Source organism: Oxyura jamaicensis, chromosome 20 (genome assembly GCF_011077185.1).
Source record: "Oxyura jamaicensis isolate SHBP4307 breed ruddy duck chromosome 20, BPBGC_Ojam_1.0, whole genome shotgun sequence".
Taxonomy (NCBI): Eukaryota; Metazoa; Chordata; class Aves; order Anseriformes; family Anatidae; genus Oxyura; species Oxyura jamaicensis.
In genome coordinates, this window is record NC_048912.1 from 4,642,434 (window position 1) to 4,659,010 (window position 16,577).

Sequence of the window (16,577 nt, forward strand, 5' to 3'; positions counted from 1 at the left end):
CTGGGGCTGCTGGAAGCACTGGCTGACGCCTCTCCCAGGGTGCCTGGCAGCCTGAGAGCCAGAAGCTGAACGCAGTTGTTTGGTCGAGATCTGTCCTCAGGGGTAAACCCACAGGCTGAAAAAAAACCTAACCCATTCCTCCATGCACAGCAGGGGTGCGAGCGTGAGCAATTTTGACCTTTAAATGAATAACATGTTTCCTCGAGCATCATCCCTTGCTTTGGCTGGGAGAAGGACAGACGGATGGATGGACAGACGGACGCATGGAGGAGCAGTCTGCTTCACTGCTCTGCTGGCTGTGCTGCTTTCACTTCTTTTTGGAGTCGTACGTGAAAGGGTTAAGCAGAATTTTGATCTCGGCAATATTTTCATGCTTATACATTCTGTTTCTCATTTCCATGACAAAGATGGTAGGAAGAGCAGAATAAGGTACAGAATTTGCAGAGCAATTTTAAGACTGTAATGAGAACAGAAAATAGTAGGGGGAGAAGAATTGTAATTAGAATATGAAATGGGAAAAAAAAATTAATCTATTTCCATGTCAGTCTTAAGACTAAATTCTGCTGCTCCCTGTAGCTTTCAGTGGACGGATTTTTTTGTGTGTATATGTGAAGAGCTTGAACTCCTTTGCAGGCTCAGAAAGGTCCAGGTAAATGAGTTTAAGTCCTCATTCCCCCCAAATAATGTAATAACAATAATTTCATGTGCAGCGTTCACAGAAAACCAGCCAGTCCATAAGATAAATGAATGCTGTCACTTGAATACCGGTGGCATTCAAGATCTCTCCAGCCTTGAGTACAGAAGAATAAAAGGAGAGGCCCCCTGAGGGTGGTCGCACAGCACCTGGTCCGGCTGAGCTCCAGTACCTCCTGGGGTGGGGATCCCACATCCCCGTGGTCCATCATTTGCCCACCCACGTGGTGATGGTTTCTCCTGTTCACGCAGCTTCCAGCAGCCCACAGGTCAGGGCCACTTGAGCCCGAGGGCTCGGACTTGCCGTCCCCCTCTGATGTGGCCGGTTGCTGTTGCCACCACGTCCTGCAGCAAGAGGCTTTGCTGTTGGGCACTGCAGGAAGAACTCCGTGATTCTTTCTTCTTTCTGTGATTCTGTGATCCTTTGGGTGAGGTGTTTGGCTCCTGCAGCTAACAGCTCCGGTGGCTCCTCCTTGCGTTTGGGCTGTGAGAGCCGGCGAAGAGCCGTCCCCTATGCTCATGTCCTGACGGGTGCCTCTCTGCGAGTCCGTCTGCACCATCTCTTTTTCTCATCGGGGTACGCCAGGCCCTTTGTCTAGCTCTCTCCCCTTTTGCGAGCTGTACAGGTATAAGATAACGTTGTGTCTTTTTATTATCTGCTCTTTCCCTGATCGCTCCTAAAACTTGAATGGCCTTTTTGGCAGTTGCTGAGGACTGAGCATAAGCTGGAAGGGAGCTCTCCAGAACAAGTGCACGGTTTCTTCTCGGGGCAGTAACAGCTATTTTAAGGCCCATTGTCATGCCTGCGTTGTCCGAATTGCTCTTCTCCAGTGCATTACTTTGCACTTATTGACATTAAATTTAATCTTCCATTTCCTCGCTGCCACTTAGTACTGTGAGAGTCTTAATGCAAAGCCACTCAAAGTCCGCTTTTGGTTTTGGCTAGCCTGCATAATTTTTGTCTCATTAATAAACTTAAATCCTTCTAGATTGCTTATATTATGAACTGGATGGACTTTAGTGCAGATGTTTCTCATTCATGATCATCCTCCTGCTAATACCTAATGGGTATCTCGTCGCTGGCTGTGAGCAACAGGCCCTCCTTCCCTTTGGCCCCTGGACAAGCTGGGTTTAGTTTTTAGGAGCTTTTGGTTTCGCAGTGAGGGAGTCGGACCTACTGGTCTGCGGTTTTCTGAATCAGAAATTAAATTTAATTCTGGAACTCTGGTGTTAAAATAAAAAAAAAGAAAAAGAAAAAGAAAAAAGAAACAAGCCTGGCACCTTCCACTTGCCACCCTCTGTTTCTTCTGCAGCGGAGCCTGGCCAGTAGGTTTGTGAATGTGAACTGCTGTGGAGCAGATGGGTGAATGCCACTTGGCTGTTCCTTAGGATTTCACTGTTTTGTTTATTTATTTATTAATTATTTTGGCCATCCCGTTATGAGCCAGCTGCTACGATGGGTCTTTCCAAGGGAGATGCTCCAGTTTGGGAACCACTGAAAACTTCTTGAGTGCACAAGCCATTGCAGATCACTCCTGACTTTTCCGTCTGATTTTAATTTCTTGACAGCTTTTCTTGTCCCTTGGTCATCCCTTGGCATCACAAACTGTACAGTAGGCTTCCTGGTTCTGGTGTGCTTGAGAAATAAAAGATGTAAATTTGTAAATTGTTCTTAAAAAACAAAACAAAACAAAACAACCTGTTTTACTGTGTGGTTTTCAGACTTAAGTCTTCGTCTGTATTAATCTGAATCTACCCTAGGATGATTTATTTGGCTGCCTGTAGAAAACCCAGCCCCCATGAAAACCGGGTGACTCCCATAGATGCTCGGCTGTGCAGCAATTTAAAGGATGTGCTGCCACTGACACCTGCTGTGTTGTTGTGCTCTCTCCTAACGACGTTTGTCCAGAAGCAAATTGCACTAAGTGGTGAGGCTGGGTGGCTGCGTGGCGGCCGGGCTGGAAATGTGGAGCTTTCCTGCAGGAGCTTCCTGGGGGTTCGTAAATCTGTGTCTGAACTCCTGACCCCCTCTGACAGGAGCAACTGAGGGGCCATCCAAGCATTTCAGTGGACAAATAAATAATGCTAAGTAGATCACTTTGGGCCAGAGGTTGTGTAAAGACCTTAATGGGGAAACTGCAGTTAAAGAGATTAAGCTAACCTCAGCTGTGTATTCCCCAAAGAAGCGTGGCGCTAAATTACTCCTGGAGGAAATCACAGCGGCGGCTCGGCAGGCAGCAGTGCTGGGGGGGCAGGGCTGAGGCGACTATTTCCCATCCCAGGGCTGTGGCAAAGGCTGTCCTTGCCAGCCCTGGGAGCTGCTGGGTTGTGTGTCGATGCCCAGAGGGCTGAGCCTGGGGGACAGGCGTCCGTAACGCTGTACGGGAGCATCGTGGTGGGGATGCAGGGCTGGAAGTTGCTTTTATTGCTCCGTTTTCTTCAGAGTCACTCTGCTGTTGGTGGCTGAGGTGCAGTTTGCTGGGCGCCAAGACCAAGCACATTCCAAGCATGACAAGTGATAGAAATCCCAGCACATGGAGATGAGGGTGCCGTGGGCTGCTGGGGGACCCGCGGGAGGAGGTAAGAAGGAGAGGCGAGTGCTTGTGGCTCTGAGCAGCAGGAATCGCTGGGAGCATCCAGTTCATTCTTCAGTGGGCACAAATTAGCTGCTCAATGACAGTGGCATTGAGCTGCTGCTGGATTTGCATTAACAGTTCACTTTTAAGAGCTCTGGGTCCTCTCCTTCATGGTCTGGCCCACCGTTGCCACCACCAAGTGTTAAAATTTAGGAAAGACCCCTAAAAAAAAAAAAAAAAGGAAAAGGGACAAAGGAATAAAAAAGGAATGCTAACAAAATCAAAACAAGAAGTTTGGAAGATTTTTGAGATCTTCAGGTGTCATTGAAGCCATGCCTGGTATGAGTGCTGCCAGCATATTTCTCACAGACTTGGAAGCTGACGTTTCCATCTCAGCCCATGGCTCCTGGGAAATAAAAGGACGTGATGAGATTTGTAATAAAATTTAACAAGCTGGCGGTGCCAGCCATGAGAAGGTAACACCTTCCTGAGCCCCGGCAGGAGGCCGTGTTTCCTTCCACTGGGTCCTTCCCAGTTAGCAAACATTGATCCTGGTGTCTGCACAGAGCCGGTCCCACGGCCGCTCTGCCCTGGGCACTGCCCCGGCTTGCAGCAGGGACTTCTTATTTCTCTTACACATTTCCACCTTATTAGCATGGGCTCAGTGTGACCTCTGGGCACGTTTGCAGCCTTGAAAGTGCCGTCGGGCCAGGAGCAGAGCCCTGGGCTGGCACAGCACTGGGGCACGTGTCTCCCCGCCACTCCCGAATCCAGGCTTGGCTGCCCGCGGTCTGCGCCTCCCAGGCTTCCCAGAGGTGTGGATGGAAAAGGCAGGGAGCACTGCTGCTTTTAGCTGAAGAACAGCAAAAATTCAATAATTATGAATGAGCGAAAGCACCAAGGCTAGGCTCCGTTCAAATTAGCAGGAACTTGAAAATGATTCGGGCATCGTTCAGCACGAGTTTGACCCATGTGGGGGGGACAGGGTGCGGAGAATGGAGGCCCCCAGATCTGGAGCAGCTCAGAGGCTCGACACGTACCAGGAGCACAGCGAAAAGGGAGGAAGCGTTTGTAACCAACGGGAAATATTAACATGTCTGTTTCTGCTGTAAATCAATGTGGAATGATGGGGCTGATTGTTCTGAAGTGCATTCTGTAGCGAAACAATAATGAGAAGAAGGAGAGCACATTACTTATCTGCTCTACCTGGCTGCTGGATAAGTGGCAAATGTCTAATTGAAAAAATATCCTGATGGGAGAATTTCTAATAAATTTGTTTGCACCCTCATAGCCTGGAGGAGAGGGAAAAAAATCCAATCAGCAATGGGGAAGTTCCAAAGTTTCCATCGCATTTCAAGCCTTGATTTTCAGGCTCACTGCTCAGGCTGGCAATCAGAGGCACAGTAATTTTGAAGGCAGGATTCATTACTGTTATTATGAAGGCATAAAGGGCAGAAGGAAGTGCGGAATGGAGGTAGGAATGGTAAAAAGCCATAAAAAATACATTCTGACAAACAGAGAACGAAGAGTGCTCTTCCTGCCCTGGACCTCCCCAGTTAAAGACACTTTTTGTTTTCTGAATATGGCTTTGCAGGTGACTTTTGTTTTCTGGAGAAGAGTTGTTTCAAGCAGGTCTTAGCCTACATCTCCAAAATACTGTGCTGAAGAGAGCAAAAGTGAGGCGTGTGTGTGCGAGTCTGGGGAGGAAGGGAGGGACAGACAGACTGACAGATGGACAGATGGAATTATTTCCCCACTGAAATGTTTTACATCTATTGTGGACTGCGTGCTGGAAAGCTCGTGTTTGCCTCACCCCGTGCCTCCCACAATGCAGCAGCATTTAAGGATCATGCAGCCTTGGGGTGTCCCGGGCCAAAAACCTGGGTGGCTTTTTGGTGGCATGCTCCCAAAAAGAGCTCAGGAGCAGGACCTCGGGGCCATAACTGTGCCTGTCCCCAAAAGGCGGGGCTGCTGCCATGCCACTGCCTTGTGCCACCCCTCCTGAACGCTCAGCCTGGGCTGGCAGAGGGTTTTTAGGCTGCAGAGCTGATCGAGTGCACGTCTGGAAGCACGGCAGCTCCAGCTGGGAGCATGTTAGCAGCAGCCGGCTGTGCCAGCAGTCGTTTTACAGATGGAGGGAAATTCAGTTCAATGTGGCTCGCACCCGGCTGGCTTCTGGAATTGCTGCCGGTCCTGGAAAGCCTGTGGGGATGCTGGTACTCACAGCATCCCGCTGCTCCTTCCCCACCGAGGGGTTTTAGGAAATCCTGTACACGCACAGGGATCCCCCTCCGTCCTGCTGTGTTCGCCACCACTATCAGCTGGTGAATCACACATGAGCCGCTGTAATTTTGCTGCTATTAATTGGCTTGCTCTGCGATCCCAGAGGATGGTTTGGCAATTAGAGGGTGTCTGTGCACTCTGATGCCGAGCAGGGCTTTGCTAACTCTGTGGACTTTAATAGCTAATCCTGTGGCACTCAGAGAAGTGGAAGTGTAATTAATAGTCTACACTGAAAACCTTCACCTGGTTTTATTTAGATTTCTCTTTTATTGTCCTTAATGTGGCCCGTTTCAGTTAAGGCATAACTGGTTATCAGCTTCATGGTGGAGAGAGCAAGAGGACGTGCACAGGGTGAACAGTCTCCAATTCATCATCTGGCTTGTAAGGGCAAGAGGGCTGGCTCTTCCCCCTTGCTAAGTATATGGTGTCATTTGCAGCTGGTACCTTCATCCTTGTCTCAGGAGTGTTTTACGGCACATCCCGTTTTATTGCCGTAATTAATTCATGAACTTCGCCTCCAGAACTGTCCCAGCTGCACTTTGAGCCGGAGACAACTCTGGAGGGTGTTTTTCCTTCATTTGGAGCAAGTGAACAGCTCCCGCTGCAGCTAATTAAAGGGAACGGCTTTGTGGTTCTCCGTGGGGGCTTTGCAGGCTAATCGCTGGGTTTAGCGGCTCGCAGTGGGGTGAAGGCAGCAGGCACGCCTGCAGCAGCGAATGCGACCGTGCTCGGGATGCCCCCGCATCCCCGTCCACGGAGGTCAAGTCCTAGTGGGCAGGGGGGAAGAGGAGAAGGGGAGGAGAAGGAGAGGTGGTGCCTTGCACCCAGAGCTCACAAACAGCAAACCATCAGGGAGGAGAACTGGGCTCCGGGTGGATCCCCCCGTGCGCCGTCCAGAGTGACTTTGTGCATTGCTGCCCTGGTGGTAAAGGAATAGGGATGTGTCTGGAAGAAGACTGAATGTGACCTGCCTCTTTGGGAATTTCTGTGGATGGAAGTTGGCTTTTTATAGTTGATCGATGGTGTAGTGGCAATCTTAGCAGGAACTTCATTTTGGTGCTTGCTTCTGGGCAGATCTGTGGATTTGCGCAGTTTTGCACATTCTCAGTTTATTTGTTTGAATTGGAGTGACTCGTTATTTCATTTTGCTGAAAGAATTACCACAAACGTGTTACGTTACCACGTCCCATTGCAGTAACAGCAAGGTATGCGAGCTCATACATGCTCAAAAGTACTCAAGGACCGGCTCAGGATTTCATTCCGGGAATCTTGGCTCTTTACATGAAGGGCCAGGAAGGCATTTGGGAAGCACATAACTCAGGCATGCAAATGGCCTTTCTCTAACTCTAACTTTCTTTTGCCGTTCTAGTTTGATGGGGAGAACATGTACATGGGAATGAACGACAATACCCAGGAGTTTCTATCAGCAAATCAGGTAAGCGTCGTTTTGCTTGGGAGGGCTGCGTGGGCAGGGTGGGTGAGATTTCCTAAGAGACCTAGGCCATGGCAAAGCCCAAATCATGGGAGACCTCCAGGAATCCACACTTCTGGGACATCAAGAGGGTCCACAGAGGAGGTCAGCATCCTTTGCTGTAAATGAAGGTGCAGTTGGTGTTTCTAGACGTGAGGTTCCCAAGCACTGCGTGTAGCTCAGGTGCCTCTCTCCATCCCTCACGTAGAGCATTTCCTGTAGCTGAAGGGGTCAGCAGTTAGCTGGCCTGGGGAAAAGAAAGGAATCAAAGGCTTCCTGTTTTGGAGCTGCTTTGGAACCCACGTGGGGAGGACCAGAATAGAAGCGCTCGCATCTCACAGGGGCCTGAGCAGAAGTGGCTGTTCAGGGGAGCCCTAAATACGTAAGAGACAAGAACTTCGGAGTGAGGTGAGAGCTCACCTCACCCAGAGAGAGGTGAGAACTTCAGCACGTGCCTGCCTGTCTTCCCAGCTGGGAGGGGAGACGTGGCCCCATCTGCATTCTGCTGTGGTCCTCGGGGTGAAACTTCTGATCACAAGGGAAAATGCAAGTTTATCACTGATATTTTTAAGCATCCTGTTTTGGGGCTGAGCGAGGCACTTCGTTGTGTGGTCTTGCTGGCCGCAGCCATGTGCATTGTAGGCTGTGATGAGTTCTGTGTGAACCTGATGGGCTTCAAGGCAGTGTAAGGCAGACGTGTGAGGCTTTCCATCCATCCCAAAATGCTGCTGGCTTCCTATTGCCCCGGAGCTGGCCTGAGTCACCTGGGGCGAGGTTTTGACACACCTGCTGCTAGCGTGGGGCAGTTGCCACAGCATCACTATAAGTTATGAAGCCATTGAGTCAGCCATGGCATATAACTTGGGTACCAGCGATGAAAAAAAAAAACTGTATATAAAACAGAATGAAAACCTGTTGTTTGCCTTAGAGAGCGGGAGCACGTGAGCAGAGTGTTATTCTGGTGTAAGAGCTGTTTCCAAGAGCATGGGAGGAATTGCAAAGTTTGTGCTCCAGGGTGATTCCGCAGAACCAAACAGTAGTCAGCCAACAAAAGCTCTGCTCGTGGTCAGAGCTGGGAATTGCCACAGGTTAAATAAAGGCAGAGACGAATAAGGTGACTCCAAGGGGCTGCAGGTCGGGGTTCTGCCCTTTCCCACCCCACTGCTGTCCAGAGCATGTGATTAGGTGACGGACACCATAGGGAGCACCTGTATTAGATGCTCCACCTTCAAAACGAGTTTCCTCCTCAAAATGGACACAAGTTGCATGGGTGACTGGAGAGCAATGGGAAGGAGCAGTGCTGTGGTGAGGGGGCATGGCTGGACACACTGAGGGCGAGGAGGAGGAGGAGGAGGGGTGACGTCCAAGGGAAAGCAGAGGTTATCGTGTCACAGAGGGCTTCCTCCATCACCGCATCGGTTTGTGGTGCGTATTTACCCTCACGTCATTGCTTGTTAACCATCACACACTTTACAGCACCGGTCATGACTTTATTACTAATAACACGACTCTCCTATTTAACTGAGGGTTCCAGATGTTTTTTATCGTTTGCTCAACCTGTTGTAGCCTGAACTAGTTCGTTAAGCAGCAGGAGTGCACTTTCACAATCCCCTCTGGGAGGCAGCTAACTCCCCAGCCCCTAGCTGCCCATGCAACCTGGGCGGGATAGCACTTGGCCCTCAGCATCCTTGGGGACAAAGACAAATCCCACACGGTAATTACAGGAGGTATTGCACTGTAATTGATGGGCACGGTGTTTTTTTCCCTCCGTTTTCATCCTAAGCCACTCGGTCATGCTGTGCGCCATTAGGCACTGCCGCTGCGGATGGAGCTTCACCAGGGCTGGATGCTCGCGCTCGTCTGGGTTGTAGGAACTCACCTTTTGCATCTGGATCTGTGGTTTGCATTGCCTAGTGATTCTTCTTTCAAAATACCAAGGAGTTAGGTGGAAAGCAGAACTCAGTTTTTCATGCCCATTTGAATGGCTCCTGTCTGTCAGGGTAATGCTTTGCGCTTTCTGTCCTGAGACGCAGCACTTGCTTAAGCTCTGCAGTCATCCCTTCCCATCGCACAGATAAGATTATCCTCATTTTATAAGTAGAGCTGCAGAGTCTGTGGTTAGGGCTGCCCTGGTGCTGAGCACTCCTTGGAAAGCATCGCGGAGCTGCAGCATCCCAACATCAGCCTTATCACAGCCCCTTGCACAGTTTTCACCCTAAGCAGCTCCTGCAGCATCTCATGGCAAGTGGGTGGTGCAGCCCGGACGGCTTCCCTCGCCTTCAGCTCCTGCACTGCTGAGCTGCCAGCTTGTGAGAACAAGCGCTGCCATGAACATTTTAAAGCCAGCTGATCTGCTTTCTCCCTTAATCTTCCTTTATGTGATTGCTTGCATGCTATAGTCTGCGTTTCTTGTTTTCATCCCAAAAGGGGTTTGTCTCAGCTGAGAGCTAAATGCAGAAATACAGGAGCCTAAAACACAATGAGAGCGCTGACAGATCCGCACCCGCACCGGCACAGGCTGCCTGGGGAAGATAATTCCTCTTGTTCCATCAAATAACAGAGACATTTGACCCCAGAAATGAGTCAAATGTGAAATGTAACTCAACCCCCAGCAGGGGCCAGAGCATAAATGCAACCTGACATCTGATCAAACACTCGCGGACATTTGACCCCCGAGATGAGTGAGGTATCTGTTGTGTCTCCCGAAGTCAGCAGAGCATCATTCCTCACCCCTGCCAATTTTCCTTCTTTCCCCGCCCCCCAAACAAAGACAAGGAATTAATGCAAAATCCCAGGGAATGCACAGAACCCAGACCAGGCGAGGTACTGTGACAGATGAGTAGAAATGCAACAGTGCTGTTAAAAGAAAAGAAAAACACCTGCAAAATCAATAAGCGAAGGTATTTATTAATGCCTCTGTGATGGGGAAAGTAACCCTAGCAAGGGCACAATGTGTAATTGGGTGGCAATGGGATTGTGTGTGTTTGGCTTTGAGACACAGGGACCCCGTCAGCGTGGCAGCAATGCTATCGTGGAATGCCTTGATACGTGCATTTGCCAGATTTTTCCTCTCTCCATCATTTTTCTCTGGCTGCTCCTGGGGCAATGGGTGCTTCAAAGGAAGGAAGAGCTCATTACGTAGCACCGGGCATTTTTGATCCTAATCTCAGGAGCTTTCTGTACACAGCTTGTTCCAGCTGAGCAGCACGCTGGTTTCTGTTCTGACAAGTTAATTTGTGCAACTCCTCGTGCAAGTGCTGTTATGCATCAGGGTAGTTCATGCAAGCCGGAAAGCTGCACTGGCACAAGCAGCTCCTTACCTTTGTGCCTGAGAGCACAGCAAGGACCCCACTGCTGTACCCGTGGGTGCTAAAATCTTCTGTTTAATACGAACACATTTCCACGTGGCAGCATGTGTGTGAAGTAAAGGTAGAGTTTTCCCTTGCTGCATGTGAGTTGGCAGGAGCTCAGCTGAACACAGCTCACCGAGGGCAAAGGAGTTACGAGAGGTTTTGTTTGTCACGCACACACACACGTCTACATCTGTCTTCAGATGTGTCCCTGTGTAAACGTTAGCGTGCAGTCATACGTGCCTGCCCATTCCTGCACACATGGAATCCATCTGCGTGTCTGTGTGCTTGGATGTGTATAAATCAACATTTATCTACTGCATCTATTGCCCTTTATCTCTTTATCTCCATACATCTTCAAGCTGGGGGCTGAATTAGCCATAATAGATACAGTGAGTCGCTGATCTGGTGGGTCAAATGGTCAGGGCTCCTTGATCAGCCGTCAGGATACATTACAGCAGGGCCTCCGGTGGGGCTTGAATTACAACTTACATTTGACTCATTTCTGGGGTCAAAACGTCCCTCTTATTTGACCGAATGACAGAAATTGTATAATTTGTAAATATCCCTGAGCCATATGTGCTCTGAGTGCCACTCTAATGTGTTTTATAAAGGCACAGCTGTCTTGGTGACTTATTTAAAATGGGATTTTGAAGTAGTGTTCTTGCCATTTAATGTCCTCAATTCAGGGTTACACAAGGTTTATCAAATAATAAATAATTTTTAGAACATTCATTTTAGCATAACAATGGGTTTGCTAGTTATAAGGAACTGGACGTTACAATAAAGCTGTGTTTGGTAAATAAGCAATAATGTAGAAAGCAAGCAATGGCATAATTAGAAATGAATGACAGTGTGGGAAGCCGCAGATACCTTCCTGGCATACTGCGAGTGCTCCAGACGAGACAGAGCTCATCCTGGCAGCCTCCTCTATAAAACATGCCGTCAAACCTTGTCACAATCCTGGCAGACGCACTGCACTCCCACCTCCCGGGCCTCCCACCCATCTCAGCTGAGTTGCTGAAAAATGTCAACAGTTGATCAAATAAAACCAGTCCCCAGCAGGTACGAGCGCGGAGGCTCCTCGTCCACGCTGGGAGCCGTGGAGCTGGAGCCACGCGTCGCAAGGTGGCCGTGGAGCCACCACTTGTGAGGGCAATTAGGTACTGCTAATGAAGACGCTGGTCGTCCTCCCCTTACGGCAGCTCCATCCTCCCTGCTAGGAGCTGAGGGGCAGGACCAGCGGGGACATCTCCCCCTGTGGTTTGCCGTCCCTCAGCGGCTTTGGTAAGGATGCTCCACTGCTGGCAGTGCGATTGCTCGGGTGTAGCGTGTTGGCTGGTCCCTGACCCACCAGGACATGAGAGTTTGGAGGATTTGGCAGCAATCTGTTTGTCCGTGTTGTCTGAGGCTCCTGAGTGGAGCAGGGTGCTCATGGTGGCCTCAGCTCTGGGATTCCTCCAGAAAAAAAGGCTGGAATAAGCCAGCAGACCGTGCTCCTGGCTGAGCAATGCCTTGGGTGAGCCTTCTCGTGACTGGGCCTGCTGCAGACTACACAGCACAGTGGCAGAGAAGTCAGGGCCCACCGTCAGGTTATTCTTGGTACAACTTCCATTCAGGTCCCCCGAGGAATTTGCTAGGTTCCTAAGGAGTCTGATGAGTCTTTGTGTCTGAAGAAACTTGGGTTCATTTTATATTGGACAGACATATCTCAGGGTCTTCATGCTCTATTGCTCTCGGCTGTATATTGGCTTGTTCTGTTGGTCACAGGAACAGAGGACGGTCAGAGGATGGTCACTGTTAGAGAAAATCACTGACACAAGGAGAAGGGTGTTAAGGAGGCGTCCTGGCCCCAGGCATGGACAACTCCCAAATGTCCACCAGTGCCATGCTCCTTGGATTTGACTCTTACCTCTGTCTCTCTCTCCCCTTTTTAAGACGCCAGTGAAGAGAAGTGAGCGTTGCACCAACCCGAAGTTGAAAGAAAAGCTTGAACTGAGCTGGCAGCACAGTGGAAGTGGAAGCTGGAGTGCACGGTGCAGCAGGCACCTGTACTGAGATACAGGCTTTGCTCTTTCCCTGCTGTTCTCAGAGTAATACTGTGTAATTTCTTATGTTGTGCTAGAGAATAAAAAATAGAAGGAAGACATTGATAGATATTAAATGCCCTTCTCAGCAGACAATTCAGGAGAAATCTCATGTACTATTTTAGAATGAACAATGGAGTGGTACATGTCATTTATTATAATCAGCAGCTAATGGAAACCCTTCCAGATGGGGTTCTGGAGGTGAGCACAGCTAGAGCTGATGATCCAGGCTCGTGAATTTTGCATGAACTCTTAGGTGACAGTGAAATTTTTGAGGGATGCGGTCAGGAAGCAGTTCCTGTAACTTCTTGTTGGCAACAGAAGCTTCCATTGCTGGTGTTGGGTTAGCTGTGGTATTTATATAAATAATAATAATAATAATAAATCCCTTGGTGTTACAAGCAGAGTGTCATCTTCAGCCCTGGGTCTCAAAGGATTCCTAAGCTGTTAACAATAGGATGTTTGAAAAATAGCCACCAAGCATCACAGAGTGAAAAGCTAATATAACTGAGCAGTTCCCAGACCAAATTAATAGCCTATTCCTATTGCGTTTTCTCTGGGGGAAGAAAGAATAGCATCTTATACAACAGAGGAGATTGTCAGGTGGTATGGAGAGTACCTCCTAGGGACAGAAAGCTCAGAGCTTGCTGTGGTGGTTGAATTTCATGCATAGACAAACATTTCACCAAGGAACTGTGGTTCTGAAATAGATTTAGAGTTAGGGGCAAGGGCAGGAGGGAGAATGAGACCCAGGATGCATTGAAGCAGTGGTCGGACAGCAGAGGAACGGCAGCGTGCACTGCTCCTTCGAGCTCTCCCAGGTGCAGCCAGCTAGCCCTTGTGTCAGTCCAGGAGCAATCTTGTTTTCTCTTTCCGGTGTTTTCCAAATGTTTTCTGGGCTCTGAACCAGCTCAAAGATTGTACTTGACCCAAAGGTAAGAGCCTCTGTGTTAAGAAGCTCACCTGCAGGTGGTCCTCGGTCTGAGGGGTGCATGATCAAAATGTGCACAGGGATCTTCCCAGCTTCATCTGATCTGCTTTAACAGTGAGGAAGTCTGTAACCAGGCAAGCGTCAAATTAATAATAAAATGGCAATCAATGCAGAGGAGCATTCCAGAGCTGGAGGCAGCACAGCTCCAGCCCTAGGAGCTGGAGCCAGGGAGATGGTGGGTCCCTGGGGCTGGAGGAGCTTGGTGCATCCCACTGGGACAGCACCTGCTGCTGCTGCTTCCTGACCCAAAGTCCTACATAGAGAAAATACCGATACTGGGAGGAGATCTGGAGGGGTGGATGCCTGAATGTTGTTTTTTTTCTGGGTCCCAACACGCCACGATGCTTCTGAGCGAGGCTGAAGGCATTGAGCACCTGAGGTCTCACCTTGTGTGCTGCAGGACAAAGGAGGGGGGTATCTGGGACGGCTGCACAGCACCAGCTGGGGGGCACATCTGAGCTCTGGTCAGTCTCAGTAACATCAAAGGGATCTGCTGGTGTGCGGGGGTACTCCCATGGTGTGGGGACCATCCCATCTCGCTCATGTCCCGAATTGCCCACCGTGACACAGTGTGACACGGAGCCAGGGCTTCCTCTGCTCGCGACTGATGCTGAGCTCTGATAGCAGCTGTGATGAGCAAGGTTTTCTGCTGCGTCCTGTTGGGGCGTTGGTTTTGGCTCCTGTTTGTGAACGCAGAGGTTTGTATGCTTCTGGGATGGACCTCTGGGGAGTGGCTTTGGAAAACTGTTTTTGTTTGGGCAAATGTAGCATGGTGAGCTGCAGAAGTACGAACAAAAAACCTGGCCCAGTGCTCTTGGGATTTCCTTTCCCAGCTGATTGATTACTTCTCCTGCTCCTATGCCTGTGTTTGGGTCTGCAGTCACTGCGGGGTGATTAAGTGGGGAGCCACTTACTTCCAGCAGGAAAACATCATTTTCCACTTCGGGTTTGGATGGAGGCCTGTGCAAACAGGAAGGCACCTCCGTGGCCGCAGAATAAGCCCTTTTGCTCCCTGACGGTGTGGGGCTGCCCTGGGTGCTTGCAGGGTGGGCTCAGCTCCGGCCCTGCGCTGGCCTGACCAGCAGCAGACAACCTCAGGGTTACGCATCCCGAGTGCGGCCATCCAGCTGCTTATGCTCAGGTTCGGGTCTTTGCTCCAGCATTTATGTGCTCAGGCAGTTTGGCAGGACAGTGAACATGAATTTTTATCCAGAAGTGGATAATTTTATTTTATTTTTTTATCCAGGCTGCTCATCGGTGAGCATGATGCAGTTGTCAAGCCCCAGCTGCTCTAACAAGGTGGTGGAACCTCATGGGGAGCAAACCTGCGAGAAGGGGCTGGCACCTGCACGTGGAGGGGTGGTTGTGTTTGCTTTTCTGCTTCTGCTGCGTGATCTGTGCAGCAGAGCCCTGTGGCATCGCCCTTCTTGAAGCCTGAGCAGCCCTGGTTGGGTGCAAGCAGCAGGTACCAGGCAGGGGAGCATGCCTACCATGTGTACCTGGGCAGGTGAAGCTGAGATGGGAACTAAAAGTCAGAAAGGATCAGGGATGATGGCTTGAAAGGTGGCAAAGCTGACTCTTAGCTCTGCATTTAGCCCGCGTGCCCACCACCTGTATCGCAGCTCTGCCAACAGACCTTGTGGGTCTTGTTCGTCGGTGACGCTGCTGTCACGGCCAGCAGGCTCTGAGCAAGCCTGGATTAGATTTATCTCAGACTAGGAAATTTATCAGCAGTCATCAAAAGTGTCTGCGCTGATGCTGTATGCTCAGGTCTATGCATTTGTGTACACTGTAAAGGACAAAATATGACTTGGCTTTTATTACTTTAATTAAAACATGAGTGAAGTGTATGAGATTCATATTAAATTGTATTTTCCTGGCTGCTGTGTGAAGGGCTAACTGATCTGATTACCATGAAGATTACAAACTATCAAAGTGAAAAAGAGCTTTTTGCAAGTATTTCATATTAAACCTTCAAACATAACACTTTAAGAATAATTATGGTTGTATTACTGGAAAATGATTCATGAATTCTGAATAAATATAAGACCCTTAAAGGGAAATGTTCCAAGACCACAGTTTTCGTTCCAATCTGATGAAATTTAGTATCATTTTGCAGCTGTAGAATAAAATGGAAAAAAAAAATATGTACATAGACTGTATTGAGTATATATCGGACTAAACTAATGAGATTTTTTTCATCAACTCTAAGCACGCACACAGACAAATGGAATAGCCATTCTCATTTTCTATAATAGAAAGCACCAAAAGAGAAGGCAGAAAGGATCTTACCGTTCACAAGTCTTTATTCTACCCTTGATTGTTAAATAATATATTTTAAGTTCTCATATCTCGACTGCAGAATGTTTGAACTGACATTAATGGGTATATGAGAGAAAAGAGCCAGCTAAAAGAAAAAAAAAGTAAGGAAGGGCTAGGATTGGGAATTTTATTGGTATTCCCAGTGGGCTGTAATAAAGATACTTTTCACACAATACAGTGAATGTTTACAGCAGACAATTTAGTTTCCTTCCAACAATTATGAGAGAAATTGAATCTCAGGAAATGTTAGTTTTCTCTAAAATTAGACATAACAATAAAGATACCCCTGCAATTTTATTAAGGAGGGAAGAAAAGAAAAGCCATCAGTCTCTGGAAGACAATTTAGCAAATTTATTTTAAGTATTCCAGCTGACTGCTAAGCCAAACAAGACAGCTACGTGGCCAAGCCCCATGCCAGGAGCTGCTTTTCTCTTGAGGAGCTTTTTTCCCAGGATTCAACAATTCCCAGCACATTTTGGAAACGAGTACCCAAAAGGTGCCCATTTCCACTGTGGACCTGGCTGGTGCAGGAGCCTCATTGCATAAAATCAGGAGGGTGTTTGCTCACCTGAGTGTTGAAAGCTGTGTTTCTGCATGAACATTTGCACGCCTTCTTGCAGGTGCACTTAACTTGGATGCTTGTGCACATGCGGTGTTCCATCCACGCCGTGCACAAGCGCTCTGTGTGCAGTCACGTGTGGGTTTGTACGCATGAAGGACTAGCTAGAAAAACCCCACAAGCTCAGACTTTTAAGTTTTTCTCAAGAAAATTGGTCATGAAATGTCAAGAGGGAGAACTGCAGG

The 16,577-nt window shown here is 48.8% G+C and overlaps 1 protein-coding gene across 4 annotated transcripts in view; it reads left to right on the forward strand.

Moving 5' to 3' along the window:
- Nucleotides 1-16,577, forward strand: part of TOX2 (TOX high mobility group box family member 2) — a 139,299-nt gene that overhangs the window by 52,943 nt on the left and 69,779 nt on the right. For all 4 annotated transcript variants that reach the window (XM_035344010.1, XM_035344011.1, XM_035344012.1 and 1 more), the window contains exon 2: nt 6,922-6,987. In XM_035344010.1, coding sequence (XP_035199901.1) covers nt 6,937-6,987 — 51 coding nt within the window. In that variant the 5' untranslated portion in view covers nt 6,922-6,936. The remainder of the gene's footprint in view (nt 1-6,921; nt 6,988-16,577) is intronic.